The 19228-nt window shown below is 48.1% G+C and overlaps 1 protein-coding gene across 12 annotated transcripts in view; it reads left to right on the top strand.

Moving 5' to 3' along the window:
• LOC138848171 (uncharacterized) overlaps positions 1-19228 on the top strand; it is an 87377-nt gene that overhangs the window by 38098 nt on the left and 30051 nt on the right. For 6 of the 12 annotated variants that reach the window (XM_089302206.1, XM_089302208.1, XM_089302207.1 and 3 more), the window contains 8 exons: positions 1424-1560; positions 2787-2948; positions 6715-6821; positions 7612-7807; positions 8148-8298; positions 15030-15113; positions 16655-16783; positions 18325-18447. In XM_089302206.1, coding sequence (XP_089158332.1) covers positions 1424-1560; positions 2787-2948; positions 6715-6821; positions 7612-7807; positions 8148-8298; positions 15030-15113; positions 16655-16783; positions 18325-18447 — 1089 coding nt within the window. Of the gene's footprint in view, positions 1-1423; positions 1561-2786; positions 2949-4906; positions 4990-6714; positions 6822-7611; positions 7808-8147; positions 8299-15029; positions 15114-16012; positions 16156-16654; positions 16784-17714; positions 17826-18324; positions 18448-19228 lie in introns of those variants that run through there. The other 6 variants (XM_089302212.1, XM_089302213.1, XM_089302214.1 and 3 more) reach the window with 6 other exon arrangements.

Consider the following 19228-nt stretch of genomic DNA (forward strand, 5'->3'; position numbering starts at 1 on the left):
TGGAAGTCCTTTCTCTGTCTCTACCTCTCTCTGTAATTCTGTCAAAATTAATCTTAAAAAAAAACAAAAAAACAAAAAAACAAAAACAGATTGTTTTTGGCAACTTCACCCATCTGTCTATCACACTGCACCTTGACTCCTCTGGTGCCTTTTATGATATTCAGCATAAATCGGTCATTTAAGAAGAAAAGTTTAGGTGCCTTCTTAAGAAAACGTGCACAGCTGAGCAGTAGATACTCCAAACTCATGTTTTCCTTGGTGATCCTCTTTTCTGTGGAAAATTCCTCTTCAGCGTTCAGTTGGCAGAGCTTGATGGGTAGCTAAAATATAGGCTGTATAGCTTGGCAGGGTGGCACAAGGAACAAGGCCCCACGGGATCCTGCCACTCATTTGGGAACCAAGTGAAGAAGGTGAAATCAAATCACCTGGGGAACAGGTTAAGCTTTGTAACCCTGAAGAGTGAGGGAGGTAGAGGCTGGTTGAGTGATATCAGGGAGCTTGTGTCATGAAGTGCAGATCTCTTTGATGGGAGTGAGTTGCTGGTGGTTGGGCATTCAGACTACCAAACAGGAAATCTCATAGGGAAAGGTGACTTAGCATGAAGTAGATTATGAGACTCCACTTAGTTTGAATGTCAACTGTATTTTTTTGCTTTTCAAATGAGTTCTGACACCTGACTCCACTGGGTAAACTTAAGAGGATGTGTATAACTCAATGTGAGGTGTCTCATTATGCAAAAAAATAAAAAGCAAAAACTGTAGGTAGCACTGCCAGAATTGAACCTGAGCAGCTTCCTCAAGTCTTTATATTTCATTTCTGGTTGATGAATTGATTGTTTGATTTGAGAGACCATCACACACATGCACAAGAGAAGGAGAGAGAGAGAGAGAAAAGAAGAGAAGAGTTGAGTTGAGTTTCCTATCCTCTGATTCACTCCCTAAATGTCAGCCGTGGCCATGGGCCAGGGACAGAACTGGAATCTGGTATTTACATCATGTCTCCTTTGTGACAGGCAGGACTAGAGCTGGAATTTGGGAACTTATTCCATGTTGTGCTTGTGAGAGGTAGGAACCCAAATTTGTTAGCCATGCATACTGCCTCAGAGGGCCTGCATTTGCAAGAAGCTGGAATTGGGAGCCAAAGATGGACATCAGGTCCAGATGCTCTGATATGAGCCTAGGGCATCTTAACAATTAGGCTAAACACCTGATTCTAACTGCCAGCTTATAGGAAATTGGGAAGAAAAGTTCATGAACGTCACGTGGATGGTACTAGCCAATTTCAGATCGTAAGCTCTTGTACACCACAAATGGATCAGTTTCTGTCTTTTCTAAGGCTGGAAACAGTCACCTGTCAAATGGAAAGGGTGGAAACAGAATCTGTCAATGATCCTCTACAGCTAATGGTCTCACTTTCTCCTCAGGCTTTCTCACAAACTGTCTGTCTTGCTGGGGCATTACCAGAAGCCATAATGACCTGCCCCAGGACTCCCCTCCTGCTATTTCGGTGCCAACACTCCTGAGAGTGTCTGGTGTTGAGGACCTGACCCTCACACTCTGGGTAGGTATCATTTTGATCTTCTGAAGCCCTCCTCAGGAGTGAGCGTTCTGAGGGCTTGGTGTCATCATCCAAAAGTGTTTCAAATGAGGCCATCATTTGTCAGTCCCTGGCTTTGGCTGACATGCCTTCTTAATGTGACCTCAAAGAAGAACAGTCAGCTCAGTTATCGTGGTCTTACTTCAAAGGCAACAGGAGAAAGAACCGTTCCGTTTATTCTGCTGGTTTCAGCGATGTTACCCAGTCACCTGCTCACACACAGCAAAAGGAATGTTTCTGAATCTCTTGGAGTCGACATCCCCCCATGTTCCCCTTTTAGCCTCTTCCTTGAAGTGTTCCTTCATTTCCTTTTTGTCTAGATGACTCAAACTTAGAACTCAACGTCCCTCACTGTGGGCGTGGTTTGTATTTCAGATGATTAGATGGATCACCTGCCATTTATGTATCCTTCTATCATAAGAGAATGTGTCAGAGGAAAGCCACAGAACGTGGCCTATGTTATTTCCCAGGAGGGCATTTAAGAGTTGGCACATTGATTGTCCAGCACATCTACATACACTATGCTAGATGTAGGGCATTTTTTGCGAGGTGGGGAGGAATGTATCAAGTTAGTTCCATGCTAGATGGTGCCCCAGCCCTTGCAGCATTCACAAGTTGAAGGAGTTGCTAGGATCCTCATCACTGTGACATCATTCATGGATAAAAGGAAAGCATGAGTAAGGTGATGTCCTATGCCCAAGGTCTCATGAAAAGTAAGGGACCTAATAGATGACAGATTCCTGGAGATACCTGACTGTGACACTCCTGTTCCCCTCTTGGCATGAAGATGAGGCAGAAGGACATGAAAGTCAACAAGTTTGGCAACAAGTGTGGCAACGAGATTTTCCTAGTTGGGAAAGGCCATCAGTACTAGGAAATAATGAGAACAGCATGGTAAAACAGGAGAGAGTGATTCACTAAAAGCTTGAAGCAGAGAAGTTTGGTGTACAAGTTTCATTCCTTGAAAAGGAAACTAGGTTAAAGCCAGCATTCAAAACAATTTAGTGGGTGGACACAGATCAGATGGATGGGTTGAACATATATTTAGAGACACTGAACAAAATTTTCTTCCCTCACTTCAGCTGCTGCTGTGTCAGTTCCCATACTCTTCTCTACAGGGGGCTAGCTTTTGTTCTGGGCTTGTGGATATGAAATGTCCTTTAATTAGTTTTCCTTTTTCTTTTCCACAGGAAGTGATTCGTATTATCAAGCAGAAAGGGCCAAAGACAGAGAATATTTTTCAAAAAGTTGGTGACATAAAGTCATTTATAGCCCTAAAGGAAAGATTTAACACAGGAGATAGAGGCGACTGGGGCAATGAATCGCCACTTGTGTTAGCAACACTGTTAAAGGTAGGGGGATTCTGGCATCATCTATGCACAATATGGAAGCTGTGTGATGGGTTTCATTCCTCGTGACATCTCAAGAAGAGCAGTAGGCCTAATCAGTTAAGCGTCTGAGAAACTGAAAAACACATCAGAAACTCCAGGTTGTAGGCAGCTACTCCCTTCATTGGACAGACTCTGCTTGTTAGATAGCTTTCCCAGTCTTCAGACTCCATGCTTGCTGTCCTCATCTGAATGCTCCATGTAGAATTATGCTAGCATAGTTATAATTGCCCAAGCATCTTCCAAATAAACCCTGGTTATTCATATAGAATTTTGGCCAGTACAAATCTCCTGCATTTGCCAGATTTGACAGTGTCTTCCTAATGACATCAGAGTTTCCCAAAGAAACTTTATTTGAAATTTTGAAAACCATTCTAGGTGTTTTCCACAATAAGCAAACATTGCTCTTAAAATGAATTAAAAATACATACAAATGCCAAGAAAATTCCATTCTTTTCATTGCCATTCTTTCCCCTGTCTCTTATGCCTTTGCTTCACACGTGGTGTCAGGACTCTGCTATTTGGAGCTGCCTTCATTTTGACTACTGTTGGCATCTTATGTTCATTTCCATTGTACTTAAGCCAATACTCCTAGTTATAGTTACATAGTAACGAGCCCCAGCACAAAGCTCAGCTTGTGAATCTGACTTTGAAAGTGTTGCAGCAGGCAAAGCTAGGTTAGAAGTTTTAAAATGTTGGGCCTGTGTTTGGCATAGCAGGGTATGCTGGGGGTTGGAATGCTGGCGTCGTATATCAGAGCCCCAATTCAAGTCCTGGCTGCTGTGCTGCTGATCCAGCATCCTGTTAATGCATCTGGGAAGGCAGTGGAAGATGGCCAAGGTACTGAGGTTCTTGCCTCCCATGTGAGAGGCAAGGATGATGCTCTTGGCTTCAACCAGGGTCTGAACTGGATATTGCAGCCATTCATTTATGTAGGATCTCTCTCTGTCTCTCTTCCTCATTCATGAACAGTGTGCGTGTATGTGCATGTGTGTCTCACTCTCTGTGCCTCTGCCCATTGAGCACAGAATTCTCTTTTTTTATTTATTTGAAAGTCAGAATTACAGAGAGAGGAGAGGCAGAGAGAGAGAGAGAGAGAAGTCCTCCATGCGATGGTTCACTCCCCAATTGGCCGCAATGGCCAGAGCTGCAGCGATCTGAAGCCAGGAGCCAGGAGCCTCCTCTGGGTCTCCCACGTGGGTGCAGGGGCCCAAGGACTTGGGCCATCTTCCACTGCTTTCCCAGGCCATAGCAGAGAACCTGGCCGGAAGAGGAGCAGCCGGGCCTTGAACCGGCACCCATACCATATGGGATTCTGGCACTTCAGGCCAAGGCGTTAACCTGCTGCGAAACAGTGCCATCCCTGAGCAAAGAATTCTAAAATCCAAGGTGATGCAAAATACACATGTATTTCAAAATTGTATGGTAAAATCACAAGTATCCAGGTACATTTCTGTAAGGGAAAATTGAATTGTTGGTCATTTCAGCAGCTGTGAAACAAAAATCTGGCAATGCCGTAATCACTACAAAAAATATCCTTACATTCTTTGAAACGCTCAGTACACTTGCTCTTTCCTTACCCTCCATCAATGCTTGGCCACATGTTAAATGGTTACACTTCTGTAATGACTTCCGGGCCCACACGTACATCACTCAGATCATAAAAATATACACTAGGTTAGACAGTCACATGTTTGTGTTGTTTCTGTTGTACATGAAGTTGATGTCATTTTTCAACAAGATATAGTGGTTACCCCTCTGAGGACTTTGGAGTCTGATTTTTGATAAATACCATGGGAATCACCTGGAGAGTTGGTCCAGGCTAAACATAAATACAGTCATGGAGTTGGATTTGCCATTGAGCTCCCTAGAAGCAGAGGTGCAACAGCAAATCGTCTTCACATGATCTCCTTGGCTCACAGTGTGACTTCCACAACATGCCCCGTCTAGTCATCCTGCAGCACAGGGAAAGCCAAGAGAGGACACATACCCCACGTGCATGGAAGTAAGTACCCAGCAGACAAAGCTGCTCCTGAGCCATCCCAGACTTCCCCATCATTCAGAGCTCCACACATACTGGACATACTCCTTGGGAAACAGTCAAAGGCTGTAACTACAGTGGGAGAGTATTGGACGCCAGTGACATAGTCAGGGTATAAGAGGGCTTGGATTTTGTCCGTTTTCTTCACTGTTCTATCCCCAGTAGTCCAAACTGGATATGACATAAATGACTACTCAAGAACTACTAGAATGAGTGAGCAATGTCTGGATTATGAACACAACACTTACTGAGAGGCATTTCCTACACTCACTGCTATTGAAAAGTGTCATGGGCCATATAGTGAGACCAGTGGAAAGAAAGCTAGCAAGGGGATATGAACTGGAAATATAAATCCCACCATCTTCTGGTTATATTTGTAAAGAGTTGATCAATGAGCTAGTGAAAAGGAAAGTAGAATGAGGCTATTAGGAGAGTATTTTGCCCCAGGGAACAGACATAGTCAAAATGTCCAGTCCTTACTTCCTATTTTCTGTGAGTACATGTGTGTATATTTAGTTCATTTGGTTCGGAACCTTTGCTGCTAAGACTTAAAAGGATTAGTCTGAAATCAAAATGTGAAGTATGTATGTTTACATGTCCACAGTGCATAATATGATTTAGGATGACCCATAAGCAGATTTGTCAGTTTGTACTATTTTGCTAAAATATAGGCAAAGAAGACTATATAGATTTGTTTTATATATTTGAATGGCAGAGTGAAAGAGAGAGACACGTATGGGTCTGGCAATGTAGCGCAGTGCATTTACCTACTACCTGCAACACAGACAACCTGTATGTGCACTGATTTGAGTCCCAGCTGCTTGGTTCTGGATGAACTTACCACGAATGGACATGGGAAGGCAGCCAAAGATGGCCCAAATACTGTGGTCCCTGCCACTCACATAGCAGAGCTGGGTGGAGTTCCTGGCTTCCGGATTCAATGTGGACATTTGCAGAGTAAATTCGTGTATGGAAGATTCCTCTCTGTCTCTGTTTCCCTCACTGTCTCTCTGTTTCTTTCTCTCTCTCCTCTCTCCCTCTCTCCCTCTCTCCCTCTCTCCCTCTCTCCCTCTGTGTGTGTGTGTTTCAACTCCATCTTTTACATAAATAAATAAGCTTACAATGACACAAACACACACACATGCTCATACAGAGATGTCAATCTTCCACATGTTTTCTGAGTGGCCCAGGTTGGGCTGGGCCAACCTGAAGCCAGAACCGAAAACTTGTTTCAGGTCTCTGAAGTAGGGCAGAGCCCCAAGTACTTGGGCAGTTACCCACTGCTTTCTCGGGCACTTTAGCAATGTGCTGGATCAGAAGTAGAGCAGCCAGGAATTGAAGTGACCCTCTGATAAGAGTTGATGGCATCCCTGGCAGCAGATTAATCCACTATGCCATAATAACTACCCTCCAAAAGATGATTGAGACAATAAGATGAGGTTTTTCTTCCCTTCCAAAACTTCTCAGACTGTGTACACCTCTAGAGTAAGTCAGAAGAAATGGAAGCACCCGTTTCTGCATGTACACAATGGTGGGAATTAGAGGCCAAACTCTATGGAGGTCACAGTTTGAACGTCTAGAGAAAAAGCGGAGATTAAATGAAATATTGCAATTAAATGTTTTCTTTGTAATTTCTCAAGTCTATATTTGCCAACAAATTGATATAACTTCTTTTTTAATCTCTATAAGGAGTGTCTTCGAGCCTTTCCTGGCACTCTCTTTTCAACCGACCTCTATGATCAGTGGCTGGATGTTCTTGATAAAGGGAATGACGAGGAGGCCAGAGACATCCAGAGGTGATTCTATATAATTGGTACTGCATTCCAGACATGCCTCAGAAGGCAACCGACATAGTCTGAGAAAAAGATTTTCTGCTCTCGAGCATGAACCACTAGAAGAGTGCACATTGTGAAGAGGGTTCTTGTAGTCCCACACACCACAGCCAGAATCAGAAGACATGTAGACTCTACCATTGTCATTGAGTTCTTATTTCTCCCCAAATGTTATTATGGAGTTGTTGATATTGTACACATTCTGAATGTATGACATCGGTGGGGAGGAAGTCCGCTGGTGTCAGAGACATGCTACAAGAACAGTTGACCACTGGTCTGACCGTCATATTGTCAGAAGCAACTAAGTGCAGATCTCTGTGTGTGCTTATAGAATTGAAGTCAGTCAAGCGCTTTTGTATGTATTCATGCCTGGGATGTGTTTGTTCCATCACTGCTTTAGACTCTTGTCTTGAGGCAGCATTCTTGTACTATTACCTTTCAAAGAAGGGCAATGCTTTCAATTAATTGCTGTTGAATTTCCTCAGTAAGCTCTCACCTGAGAACATTCTGTAACACAACATCTGTTTTTAATATACCTGTGTTCAATTAGATATTTACAAAGTTATCCCAAATGAAAACACATTGTGATTTCAGCAAAAAAATCATAGGAATTTTTTTTAAGACTTACAGCTCCTTTTGTCTGTATTTTCATTGGATTATGTCAATGGCATTAAAACTACTGTATTTCCTTTTTTTTATCTACAAATTCCTGAGGAAAATGACTTGTTATAAGACTGCATTTTTTTGTGTTTAGGCTTTTAGCCCATCTGCCCAGAACTAACACAGCTCTCATAAGACACTTGTTTTCATCATTATATGCAATCTCATGTAATGCATCATACAATCAGATGACTACATCAAAGTTAGCTTTGTGCATCACCCCGAGCCTTCTGTGTGTCTGGCGATCTACTTCAAGAAGCCCAGCCCTCGAAGATGAAATAAGGAGAAAGGTAATGAGTACCCTGTTTGTTTGTGTTGGAAAAGTGAAAGTCAGGATTTGCATTCTTGCCAAAGAAGCGAGTGATATCAAAATATTAGCCATTCAACTAGGCCACAAAATATGTTGGTCTTCTAATGAGAAATGTTTTTGGACAAGTTACATAGTATTCTTGGAAGTGTAACTGTCATTTATGAGATAAAACTGGTTCGTATGTGTTACTGTCAAGTGCAAATTTTTGTTAGAATCCAGAATTTCACATTTTTGTGATGTTCACGGTTCACATAGGACTTGTGACTCCTAAATAGGCCAAGTGGAAAAGAGCACCCCATGTTCATCCTTTTGTGTCACAGCTTTCCCTCGTGGAGTTTCTGATTGCAAGTTATCCCAGAATATTTGCAGTTGACCAGAAGTCTAAGAAGAGCTGTATGAAATCCAAAAGAAACATTGGAGAGAGTACCCGGCAAGTCATCGCCACTGCGGGGCAGAGTGCTGCCAGCCCAGGTGAGAGTTCCCTGAGGTGGGATCTTAGGGCCAGCGTGCCAGGTTCTCTGGGAGAATTTCACTCCTTTGCTAAGAACCAGACCGCAAGCCTGCCAGGTGTCACAGGAGAAGCTTGAGTGATGTCCTGTAGCTCAGGGCTAACCCCAAGAGTAATGCCACCCCTCCCATGACTCCACCTGCTCTGTCTTCACAAGGGTAGCACAGATCAGGAGGTTTTATGGTGTCCTGAGACCAAAGCACAGATAAGATGATGTACTTGACTTACCACGCCACTCTTGCAAATGATGTGCGCATCAGAGAGATCGTGTGTTGATCTAGTCTGTGGAACCATTTTCTAACCAAATGTAAGTGTAGCCCTTACAAATGAGAGTGCCTCATGTGCTGAGGAAACGTGGACTTAAAGTAGTATGTGACTTCGCTGCTAAACATATTCAGATGAATGCACACTTTTTCATTATAGGTATTTATGATACAACTAGAAACAGTGTGTGCATAGACAAGTTCATTCTTTGAAATGCATTTCCACATACACTTCTGAATTACTCTCTCCCATATAATCAGTGTGTTCCTGTTGAAGCATCGGCGAGGCTTGGTACTCTGTGGTAGCTGACACATCCCAAGTCCCAGTGCTCTTTGAAACCCTTTGAAAGGGAATAGTGTTAGGGATGAACAGAAAAGACCTCATGTCATAGAGGCTTCTTGCCAGTGTTCCAAATTTGGTGCCTTCATGTACCAACGTGTCACCTTTGTATGTTGTGTACATAAATAGTACTCAAAGTTAAAAATAAAAACCTTAGAATAAATGAAAGATAGGGATTTGTTTTGCTCAAGAAAGTAGTACATCTATAAATCATTTTTTCATTAATTGTTCTTTCATAAACTTGTCTTCATGATGTCTCAGAAACTGCAAGACAATCTCCAATATGAGTCAATGATGTTATTCTATCCTTGGCTCCCTGTGGAAAACTAATGGGTCCTTTTCCAAAGTACAAGATTCTTCATTTAAATGATTTCAAGGATTAAACCTCAAACTTTCAATTCAAAACAAGAATTGGTTTGATTCACAATGAGTATTCAACTTGGGCATCATTTTCTCAGAGACATACTTTGATATACTTAGTTTGATGATGTCTCAGAACTTAAAGAAACCCACATTGGGAGCAAATGATATTTACATTCCAAACAAATTCTTCTCCTGCAATCAGATACTGAAAAGTGACTGAAAATAGACTAACACTACTTTTGTTTTCTCGTCAATGGAAAAGATGACACTGTCACCGGAGTCTGAACCCATTAAAGGTATGGTGTCTGGCCAGAACTTTCCAAAGGAAAAAGAAGTCAAGCTTGAGCTTGTAAAGGGACCACCTGCGTCTTCTGTCCTCGCAATCTGAGTTACTGAAGAGTACCAAGAGCGTGCTTCCTTTAAATGTCCCTAAAATTCCTTTCACCTAACGCCAAAGGATAGTTTATAAAAGGTTTGCGCCTTGTTATCGATGTGCTTGAAATCTTCAGTTTCTTTCCTGGAAGGATAGAATTCCTTGGTAGAAAATTGCCCACGAGGCACCTACCCTAAGACAAACGTTTTGAATCCAGTTATTCTGTAACTGTCTCACAGTTGCAAAATTCAATCATTGATTTTCAAGATAGATTTTCAGTATTTCTGTCCTTATCCTTTTTGCGCCTCTTAAAGTAATTCTCATGTTTTGTATATAAGTGGAATTTAAATAAAAATAAAACACCTGAAATGAATTTAGAAAGGAATTTTCCTGCTCAAAATATTGAAATGGCCAATAGACAGGTGAACAGATGCTCAGGATCACTAGTCTGCAGGGAGATGCAAATCAAAGCCACAATGATTTTTCACTTCAGCCCAGTTAGATGGCTATCATCCAAAAATCAAAAAGCAATCAATGCTGGTGATGATGTGGGGAAAAGGTACCCTAACCCACTGCTTGTGGGAATGTAAACTAGTAGAACCATTATGGAAGACAGTATGGAGATTCCTCAGAAATCTGAAAATAGATCTACCATATGACTGATCCATTCCACTCCTGGGAATGAACCCAAAGAAAATGAAATCAGCATGTGAAGTGTCATCTGTACCCCCATGTTTATTGCAGCTGAATTCACAACAACTAAGATGTGGAGTCAACCCAGATATCCATCAACTGATAATGGAATTAAGAAAATGTGGTATATACACACTGTGGAATACTCCTCAGCCATAAAAAGAAAAGAATGAAATCCTGTCTTGTGTATAGAAATGGATACAAGTGGGGACCATTAAGCCTAATGATACAAGCCAGTCCCTAAAAGACAAATATATTTATTTTCTCTGCTATGTGGCAGGTGATGTAGAATACAAAAAATACTTAGGAATAAAATGGATACTTTGTGATATGATTGCTCTTCTTAGGCCTTGTGTATACTTGTGTGGAACTGTAGTCTTCCGACTTTGTTACTTGTTGAATATATGGTTAGTGATAAATTAAGCCTGTGACTATAGAGTGGACTGAAAGCTTTTCTTTGTAAAACTTAAAGGAAAAGTAGGGAAGAAAAGAGGGGGTTGAGAGAGTGAGAGGGGGAGGGGGGAATTATGATTCTCTTCTTAGAACTGTAGCTGTGAAATACACGAAATCTGTTCTCTTTATATTAGTAACAATTCTAAAAAATGATTCAATTTGTGCAGTGGGTTCTCATCGTATCTATTTTCCTTTTCTTCAGTCTAACACTCTCCCAACTGAGCTATTTTGGCTGCCCCCAGTACGTTTTCTTTTTCTTTTCTTCATGAGGTCTCTGAAACCTCAGGAAAATCCCCTTTATGAGTACATGAAGTTGAGATTTCAGAGTTGATTTTACTTGTACCTTACACTGAGATGAGTCTGTTTTCTGAACATATTCTAAGACAGCTTTAGATTTTTCCACAGTGGAATCAATAAAACCAACATGAGAATCGGATCCAATGTCAAAGAATGTGACTGACCCAAACCCTCCACTTGGCAAAAAGGCTAGGCCCGAGTTTCAGATTGGCCTGTGCGTGCCTTCTGAACCTTGTCTTCTGAGTTACTGAAGAGAACAATTGGTGTGGTTCCTAAGCATGTACTTGAATCTTCCTTGCACTGCCTTGAACGCCTGCTACAAACCAACTTGCCAAAATGTATAATTTTCCTAACTGGAATTGAACTCCTCCATTAATAACTCTCTTGCTAGAGAATGACCAGTGTGACTACCAAACTAAGGCAATGGTTTTGACTTCATATTTTTCTTGACTTGGCTTCCACGGGAACACTGACTATGCCGTTTGCCTTTATTTTTCTTGTGCTTATATTTTCTGGAAGGAAAATTACAGTTCAAAATGATATCCAAGGACAAACAGGAAACATGTAAGAGAATTTAGAATAGGAATCTTTTTTTCTTGAGCAAAAGGAAGTTCACACAGCATTTTCCCATAATGCATGTTTGCATGTATCTCCTTTCATGTGCTTGTATCGTATTTGGATTCAGAATAACTTCATTACCAGTTATCTGATGTTGAGAAGGGTCTGCTGTTGGAAAATGTACTATGATAGGTTTTGTTTTTCCTTCAACATGAAAGTTCACACTTCACTTGGAGTGTGGCACAGTGTAAGATGTGGTGACTGAACAAAATCGTCTACTGGCAAATAATGCCAAGCCCGAGCTGGCCAGGGCCCACATCTGTCTTTTGACCTCTGCATTCTGAACACTGGATGTGTTCAGTTAGCAGAATTACTTAGGATTTCATTTTATGTTCTCTGCCCATCTTTTAATGTGACATTAAGAGCTTCTTTTTCACAAATGTTTGAATGTGTGTTTCCTAACTAGCTTGACATCTTCAGTTTCTGCCTTGGAAGGGCAGATTCCCTTGAAAGAAAATTGCTGATGAGGCACAAACACTGAGACAACCATTTGCTTCTGCTGGAATCATGACTGCTTCACAATCGTACACCAAATCAGCACTCAATTTGCCGAGACTTTCATTTTCTGTATCCTCACACGTTTGCTACCTCAAATCGTAACTCCAAAGTTTGGTAGACTAGTGCTACTCAAATAAAAATAATATATCTGCAATGAATTTAGAAAATCTTTTGTTTAGCTCCAAAAGAATTCCGTCTTTGCATCTTGTACTCATGATATGTATTTCCCTCTCCTTTCCTTCACGAGGTCTCAGAAACCTCAAGGAAATCTCCATGATGATTGCCTGATGCTGGGGTGTTAAATCGTTGCCTTGACCTCTCATAGGGTCTGTTTTCCAAAGTTATCCCAAGACAACTGTAGATTTTTCTTCAATGGATTAAATAAAATCTACCTGAGAATTGGACCCAGTGTCTGGGAGTGTGACTGGCATAAACACTTCCTTCACTGGGCAAGGAGACCAAGACTAAGCATGGAATGAGCCCACCTATGTCATTTGTCCTCTGTCTTCTGAGTTACTGAAAATAACAGTTGTCAGGGTTTTTGAGGATTTTATCCCATCTTTCCTAAAATTCCTTGAAACCTCCTCAAGAACTAACTTGCCGAAATGGTTGAGCAACTTTCCTAACTTGGATTGAAGTCGTCTTTTGCTGTGCAGGAGGGATAAAATGCCTAGAGAGTGAGTCACCCTTGTTGTCTCTATGCCAAGACAGTGGGTTAGCAAAGTGGCACATTTTCCTTGGCTCTCACCGGGATACTGGCCATTTCCCTAATTACTGGATCTTTTCATTTCATCTATGCCTATCCTCTTATTTTTCTGAAAGGGGAAGGGCAATTCTTAGCACAGAAATGACCTGAGGAAGGGCCCATCTGTATAGAGTCACAGGAATTGGTTCCATAATCACTGGAATCATCAAGGCTTGCCAGTAGGACAAGGGGGAGGTCAACTTTGTCTCTCTCAGCACCAAGAACAAGGTCCTGGCTGTCACACTCTCTGGCAAGACTGAAATTGAACTCTCGGTGCACCAAAGATATACAGATAAAGAAACCCATATTCAGCTCAAGCCCAACTTCTATCCTTATGAACTGCAGCAGACTATACCACTGCAACACTCATAGACACAGTTACCATTGATGAACGTTGATGAACGCTGAGAGCCTAGACTCCTAGAGCAGCTTCACTCCAACACAAAGCAAAAATCCAAGTGCTAACCCTGCATTTGGCTAAACCATGAACTCTTTTCAATAAAAACTAATTCATAAAGAGGAGAAATGAAGAAACATTTCTATGCCCAGACATGCTGCTTTTCTCTGACAACTGAGATACTGAATTAGAGAGATGGCATGGTGGTTTTGCATTTTCACCTTTCATCCCTAAATGCTTGGAGCCATCCACCAAATACTGAATTTACCAATTATATGAGGGCAAGGCTAATGGCACTTGAGGTTTTCAGTTGCAGTGAAGGAGGGAAAAGATTAATTCACAGAGACTGTCACCAGGATCCCTACTAAGAAAGTGAACTGGGCATCATATTGTACTTTGTTGGCTCCCTAGCACAACAAATAGACAAATGATAGTTAAAAGAAATTTCATTACATCTGTGACTTACAGTGTTACCGCCTGAAAAGCGATGCACTAATTGAAACATGGAACGAGTGGGTTCCCCAATCCTGCCTAAGACATTTATATTTGTTTTCTATGGAGTTTGAAACCCAACATGACAATCATTTTTTTTTTTGCTTCGGCTGGTCTCAGAACCCCGGGAAACGTGTCCACGAAGCATGGCTGTTGCCTGACGTGAAGTCATGGATTTGATCTCTGCTGCTGGAATGAGTGTGTTCTTAAAGCATGCCTAAACACTTTGAGATTTGTCTGACATGGAGTACATGAACCCAACATGAGCCTCAAAGAGTGCCCTGAATGGGACAGGCCCCAATCCTCCACTAGGGAAAAAGACCGGACCAAACAGCGGTGCGGCCACGCTTGCCTTCTGCCCTGTGAGTGAACACAGAGGAGATTGTGCAGCTGCATAAGAATTTCTCCCACATGGCGGGAGCGTCAACGAGGGAGTGACATGACTAAGCATGTGCTGAACATGGTTCATGAGAACTGGGGTTGGCAGTAGTGTCCTGCAGGGACCAGAGAATTCCTAGAGGTATACTCACGTAGCCCCTCAGAGGGGACTGTGGTCTGGGTGAAATAAGGTTCTTTGCTCCCACTGGAACACCAAGGTGGCACTTGCAAGTTCCTGCATCCTTTCACTTCACATGCTCTTTAACGTTCCGATTTGTTGCAAAGTGATTCCTTCTCAAGAAATAAGTGGCTCTGCTCTCAAGCTGTGAAGGAACCTTGGATATGTGCCCAGGAAGGACGTGTCTCCTGGGAAAAGAGTGCCAGAATGCTAGTCAGGTTAACTGAGATTACAAATTGTACTTCCCATTACACCCAGAGCGTACATACACCACTGGTGCATGAGGGTCTCCACATGGCTTGAGCCCTTTAGACACTGTACAGGTGGCCAAACAAAATGGAGAGAGGGGTGAAATCAAACCATGAGCGACCCAACTACTCGACCCTGACACAGGCCCAAACGCACCCCCAATCCCGCTAGTTTCCCTGGGAAGAGAACCGTCCAGCGGGCCATGGCTGGACTGAGCGCGTGCCGGACATGGTGCTCAGTTGCCATCCTGGAGGGCCCAGAGGATTGCTCAGCCTGGTTTCCTAGGCGGAGGCAGGTGTGTTGTCGGCAAAGACCCTAACTCAGGCCAAGTGCGTGATGTCTCTTCTTCTTCCGCAGACGCCGAGCCCAGCACCCGGGAACCTGTTCCGGACGTGCCGCTCCCAACCATGACTCCCAGCACCGAAGCTGACCACGACCACGGTAGGGGCCCGTGTGCCTTGTGTCCTCTGCCCCTGGGAGCCCGCTGGGTTGCCGGGGCTCCTTGAGCGAGAACGGGCTTTCCTATTGCCTCCGGGACCGGGAAGGTGTCGCCATGCGATTCCTTGTCCCGAAACGCTGGCCTGTGCTCTGGAGCTGCGGGAGCGTCCTCGGCGCTCTGCCCGGGAAGGATGTGCTCCCTGGGGAGAGAGGGGCCGCGGTGCGAGTCAGGCGCTCCGAGACGGGGCCGTGTGTCCTCCCGGGTGCTCTGGTTGGCTGCACGCTGCCTGGGCCTGTCCGCAGGTTGTGCGTTTCTCTGCGTGGTGGTCTGCTAACCCGTGCGGGAGGGGCGTAGGCTTCCCCGCCCCCCACGTCTGCTCCCGCCATGACCCACCCCGGGGGTCTGGTGCAGCACTCCCAGCCCGCATGCCTGGCGTCGCCACGGAGGCTGCGAGTGCAGAAGCCTCATGGGACCCGGCGTGGAGTGCCCCACTGCCCCTGGTGGCCCAGTGTGCGCAGCGGACTTAGGCGCGGGCACGCTGGGCTCCGCGAGGGTGGTGCTCTGTGCCTCTGCCTCTCCTGAGACGTCCTTGCCTTCCTCTTGGCGTTGGCTGGTCTCCGAGCTCCCGGGACAGCGTCCAGGAGGCGTGGCCGCTGCCTGAGGACAAGTCCTCGATGTGCCCTCTGACGCTGGCACGAGCGTGTTCTGGACCCGTGCCGTGCCCCCAGGCAGCTGGGGAGTTGTCTGCCTTGTAGTGCGGCGGGCCACCAGGAGAATCTGACCCAGTGTCCTGGATGGGCCAGTTCCCAGTCGTGCGCTCGTGGCCCAGACCAGACCCGGGCTGGTGTGTGGAGCCAGCCACGCGGGCCCGTCTGTCCTGCGTGCCCTGAGTGGGCGCAGATGAGAGAGGGCGCGGTTGCTCCGTCCGCTTTTCTCCCCTCTCGCCCCCATGCGGGGAGCCGTCCAGCGGGGCCTGGCTGGACTGAGCCCGTGCCGGACACGGTGCTCCGTTGCCGTCCTGGAGGGCCCAGAGGATTGCTCGAGGTGTGCCCACCAGGCCCCTCCCCTGAGACAGGGGGCTGGGTGCCGTCAGGTTCTTTCTTGGCTGCCCCTGGAACCCGGAGGTGGCCCTTGCCTGGTTCCTGGATCCTTTCACTTCCCCTTCCTCGTCGCCTTGCCGTGTGGAAGGGAAGGGCCGCTCTTAGCCCGCCAGCCCTGGCCAAGGAGGGGAACCCACTCGGAGGGTGGGGTGGCACCAAGGCCTTGCGCGGCCCAACGCACAAGGGGGGACGGCGCGCCCTGCTGCGGGCCCTCGCCCTGGCCCCGGTGCCACCAGTTTCCCTTGGCCGGGATTCTTTGTGGCCTAGGCAGGCAGGCGCCCGTGCTGTCTCCGCACTGACCTAGGCACCCACCCACATGAGGCGTCGGGAGGTGTGGGGCCGGGAGAACATTGCTCTGCCTGGTTTCCTAGGCGGAGGCAGGTGTGTTGTCGGCAGAGACCCTCACTCAGGCCAAGTGCGTGATGTCTCTTCTTCTTCCGCAGACGCCGAGCCCGGCACCCGGGAACCTGTTCCGGACGTGCCGCTCCCAACCATGACTCCCAGCACCGAGGAGGCTGACCACGACCACGACCACGACCACGACCCCGACCACGACCACGACCACGACCACGGTAGGGGCCCCTGTGCCTTGTGTCCTCTGCCCCTGGGAGCCCGCTGGGTTGCCGGGTCTCCTTGAGCGAGAACGGGCTTTCCTATTGCCTCCGGGACCGGGAAGGTGTCGCCATGCGATTCCTTGTCCCGAAACGCTGGCCTGTGCTCTGGAGCTGCGGGAGCGTCCTCGGCGCTCTGCCCGGGAAGGATGTGCTCCCTGGGGAGAGAGGGGCCGCGGTGCGAGTCAGGCGCTCCGAGACGGGGCCGTGTGTCCTCCCGGGTGCTCTGGTTGGCTGCACGCTGCCTGGGCCTGTCCGCAGGTTGTCCGTTTCTCTGCGTGGTGGTCTGCTAACCCGTGCGGGAGGGGCGTAGGCTTCCCCGCCCCCCACGTCTGCTCCCGCCATGACCCACCCCGGGGGTCTGGTGCAGCACTCCCAGCCCGCATGCCTGGCGTCGCCACGGAGGCTGCGAGTGCAGAAGCCTCATGGGACCCGGCGTGGAGTGCCCCACTGCCCCTGGTGGCCCAGTGTGCGCAGCGGACTTAGGCGCGGGCACGCTGGGCTCCGCGAGGGTGGTGCTCTGTGCCTCTGCCTCTCCTGAGACGTCCTTGCCTTCCTCTTGGCGTTGGCTGGTCTCCGAGCTCCCGGGACAGCGTCCAGGAGGCGTGGCCGCTGCCTGAGGACAAGTCCTCGATGTGCCCTCTGACGCTGGCACGAGCGTGTTCTGGACCCGTGCCGTGCCCCCAGGCAGCTGGGGAGTTGTCTGCCTTGTAGTGCGGCGGGCCACCAGGAGAATCTGACCCAGTGTCCTGGATGGGCCAGTTCCCAGTCGTGCGCTCGTGGCCCAGACCAGACCCGGGCTGGTGTGTGGAGCCAGCCACGCGGGCCCGTCTGTCCTGCGTGCCCTGAGTGGGCGCAGATGAGAGAGGGCGCGGTTGCTCCGTCCGCTTTTCTCCCCTCTCGCCCCCATGCGGGGAGCCGTCCAGCGGGGCCTGGCTGGACTGAGCCCGTGCCGGACACGGTGCTCCGTTGCCGTCCTGGAGGGCCCAGAGGATTGCTCGAGGTGTGCCCACCAGGCCCCTCCCCTGAGACAGGGGGCTGGGTGCCGTCAGGTTCTTTCTTGGCTGCCCCTGGAACCCGGAGGTGGCCCTTGCCTGGTTCCTGGATCCTTTCACTTCCCCTTCCTCGTCGCCTTGCCGTGTGGAAGGGAAGGGCCGCTCTTAGCCCGCCAGCCCTGGCCAAGGAGGGGAACCCACTCGGAGGGTGGGGTGGCACCAAGGCCTTGCGCGGCCCAACGCACAAGGGGGGACGGCGCGCCCTGCTGCGGGCCCTCGCCCTGGCCCCGGTGCCACCAGTCTCCCTTGGCCGGGATTCTTTGTGGCCTAGGCAGGCAGGCGCCCATGCTGTCTCCGCACTGACCTAGGCACCCACCCACATGAGGCGTCGGGAGGTGTGGGGCCGGGAGAACATTGCTCTGCCTGGTTTCCTAGGCGGAGGCAGGTGTGTTGTCGGCAGAGACCCTCACTCAGGCCAAGTGCGTGATGTCTCTTCTTCTTCCGCAGACGCCGAGCCCGGCACCCGGGAACCTGTTCCGGACGTGCCGCTCCCAACCATGACTCCCAGCACCGAGGAGGCTGACCACGACCACGACCACGACCACGACCCCGACCACGACCACGACCACGGTAGGGGCCCGTGTGCCTTGTGTCCTCTGCCCCTGGGAGCCCGCTGGGTTGCCGGGGCTCCTTGAGCGAGAACGGGCTTTCCTATTGCCTCCGGGACCGGGAAGGTGTCGCCATGCGATTCCTTGTCCCGAAACGCTGGCCTGTGCTCTGGAGCTGCGGGGACGTCCTCGGGGCTCTGCCCGGGAAGGATGTGCTCCCTGGGGAGAGAGGGGCCGCGGTGCGAGTCAGGCGCTCCGAGACGGGGCCGTGCGTCCTCCCGGGTGCTCTGGTTGGCTGCACGCTGCCTGGGCCTGTCCGCAGGTTGTGCGTTTCTCTGCGTGGTGGTCTGCTAACCCGTGCGGGAGGGGCGTAGGCTTCCCCGCCCCCCACGTCTGCTCCCGCCATGACCCACCCCGGGGGTCTGGTGCAGCACTCCCAGCCCGCATGCCTGGCGTCGCCACGGAGGCTGCGAGTGCAGAAGCCTCATGGGACCCGGCGTGGAGTGCCCCACTGCCCCTGGTGGCCCAGTGTGCGCAGCGGACTTAGGCGCGGGCACGCTGGGCTCCGCGAGGGTGGTGCTCTGTGCCTCTGCCTCTCCTGAGACGTCCTTGCCTTCCTCTTGGCGTTGGCTGGTCTCCGAGCTCCCGGGACAGCGTCCAGGAGGCGTGGCCGCTGCCTGAGGACAAGTCCTCGATGTGCCCTCTGACGCTGGCACGAGCGTGTTCTGGACCCGTGCCGTGCCCCCAGGCAGCTGGGGAGTTGTCTGCCTTGTAGTGCGGCGGGCCACCAGGAGAATCTGACC

This window comes from Oryctolagus cuniculus, chromosome 8, assembly GCF_051225735.1.
Source record: "Oryctolagus cuniculus isolate XC-2025 breed Fujian yellow rabbit chromosome 8, ASM5122573v1, whole genome shotgun sequence".
Classification (NCBI taxonomy): Eukaryota; Metazoa; Chordata; class Mammalia; order Lagomorpha; family Leporidae; genus Oryctolagus; species Oryctolagus cuniculus.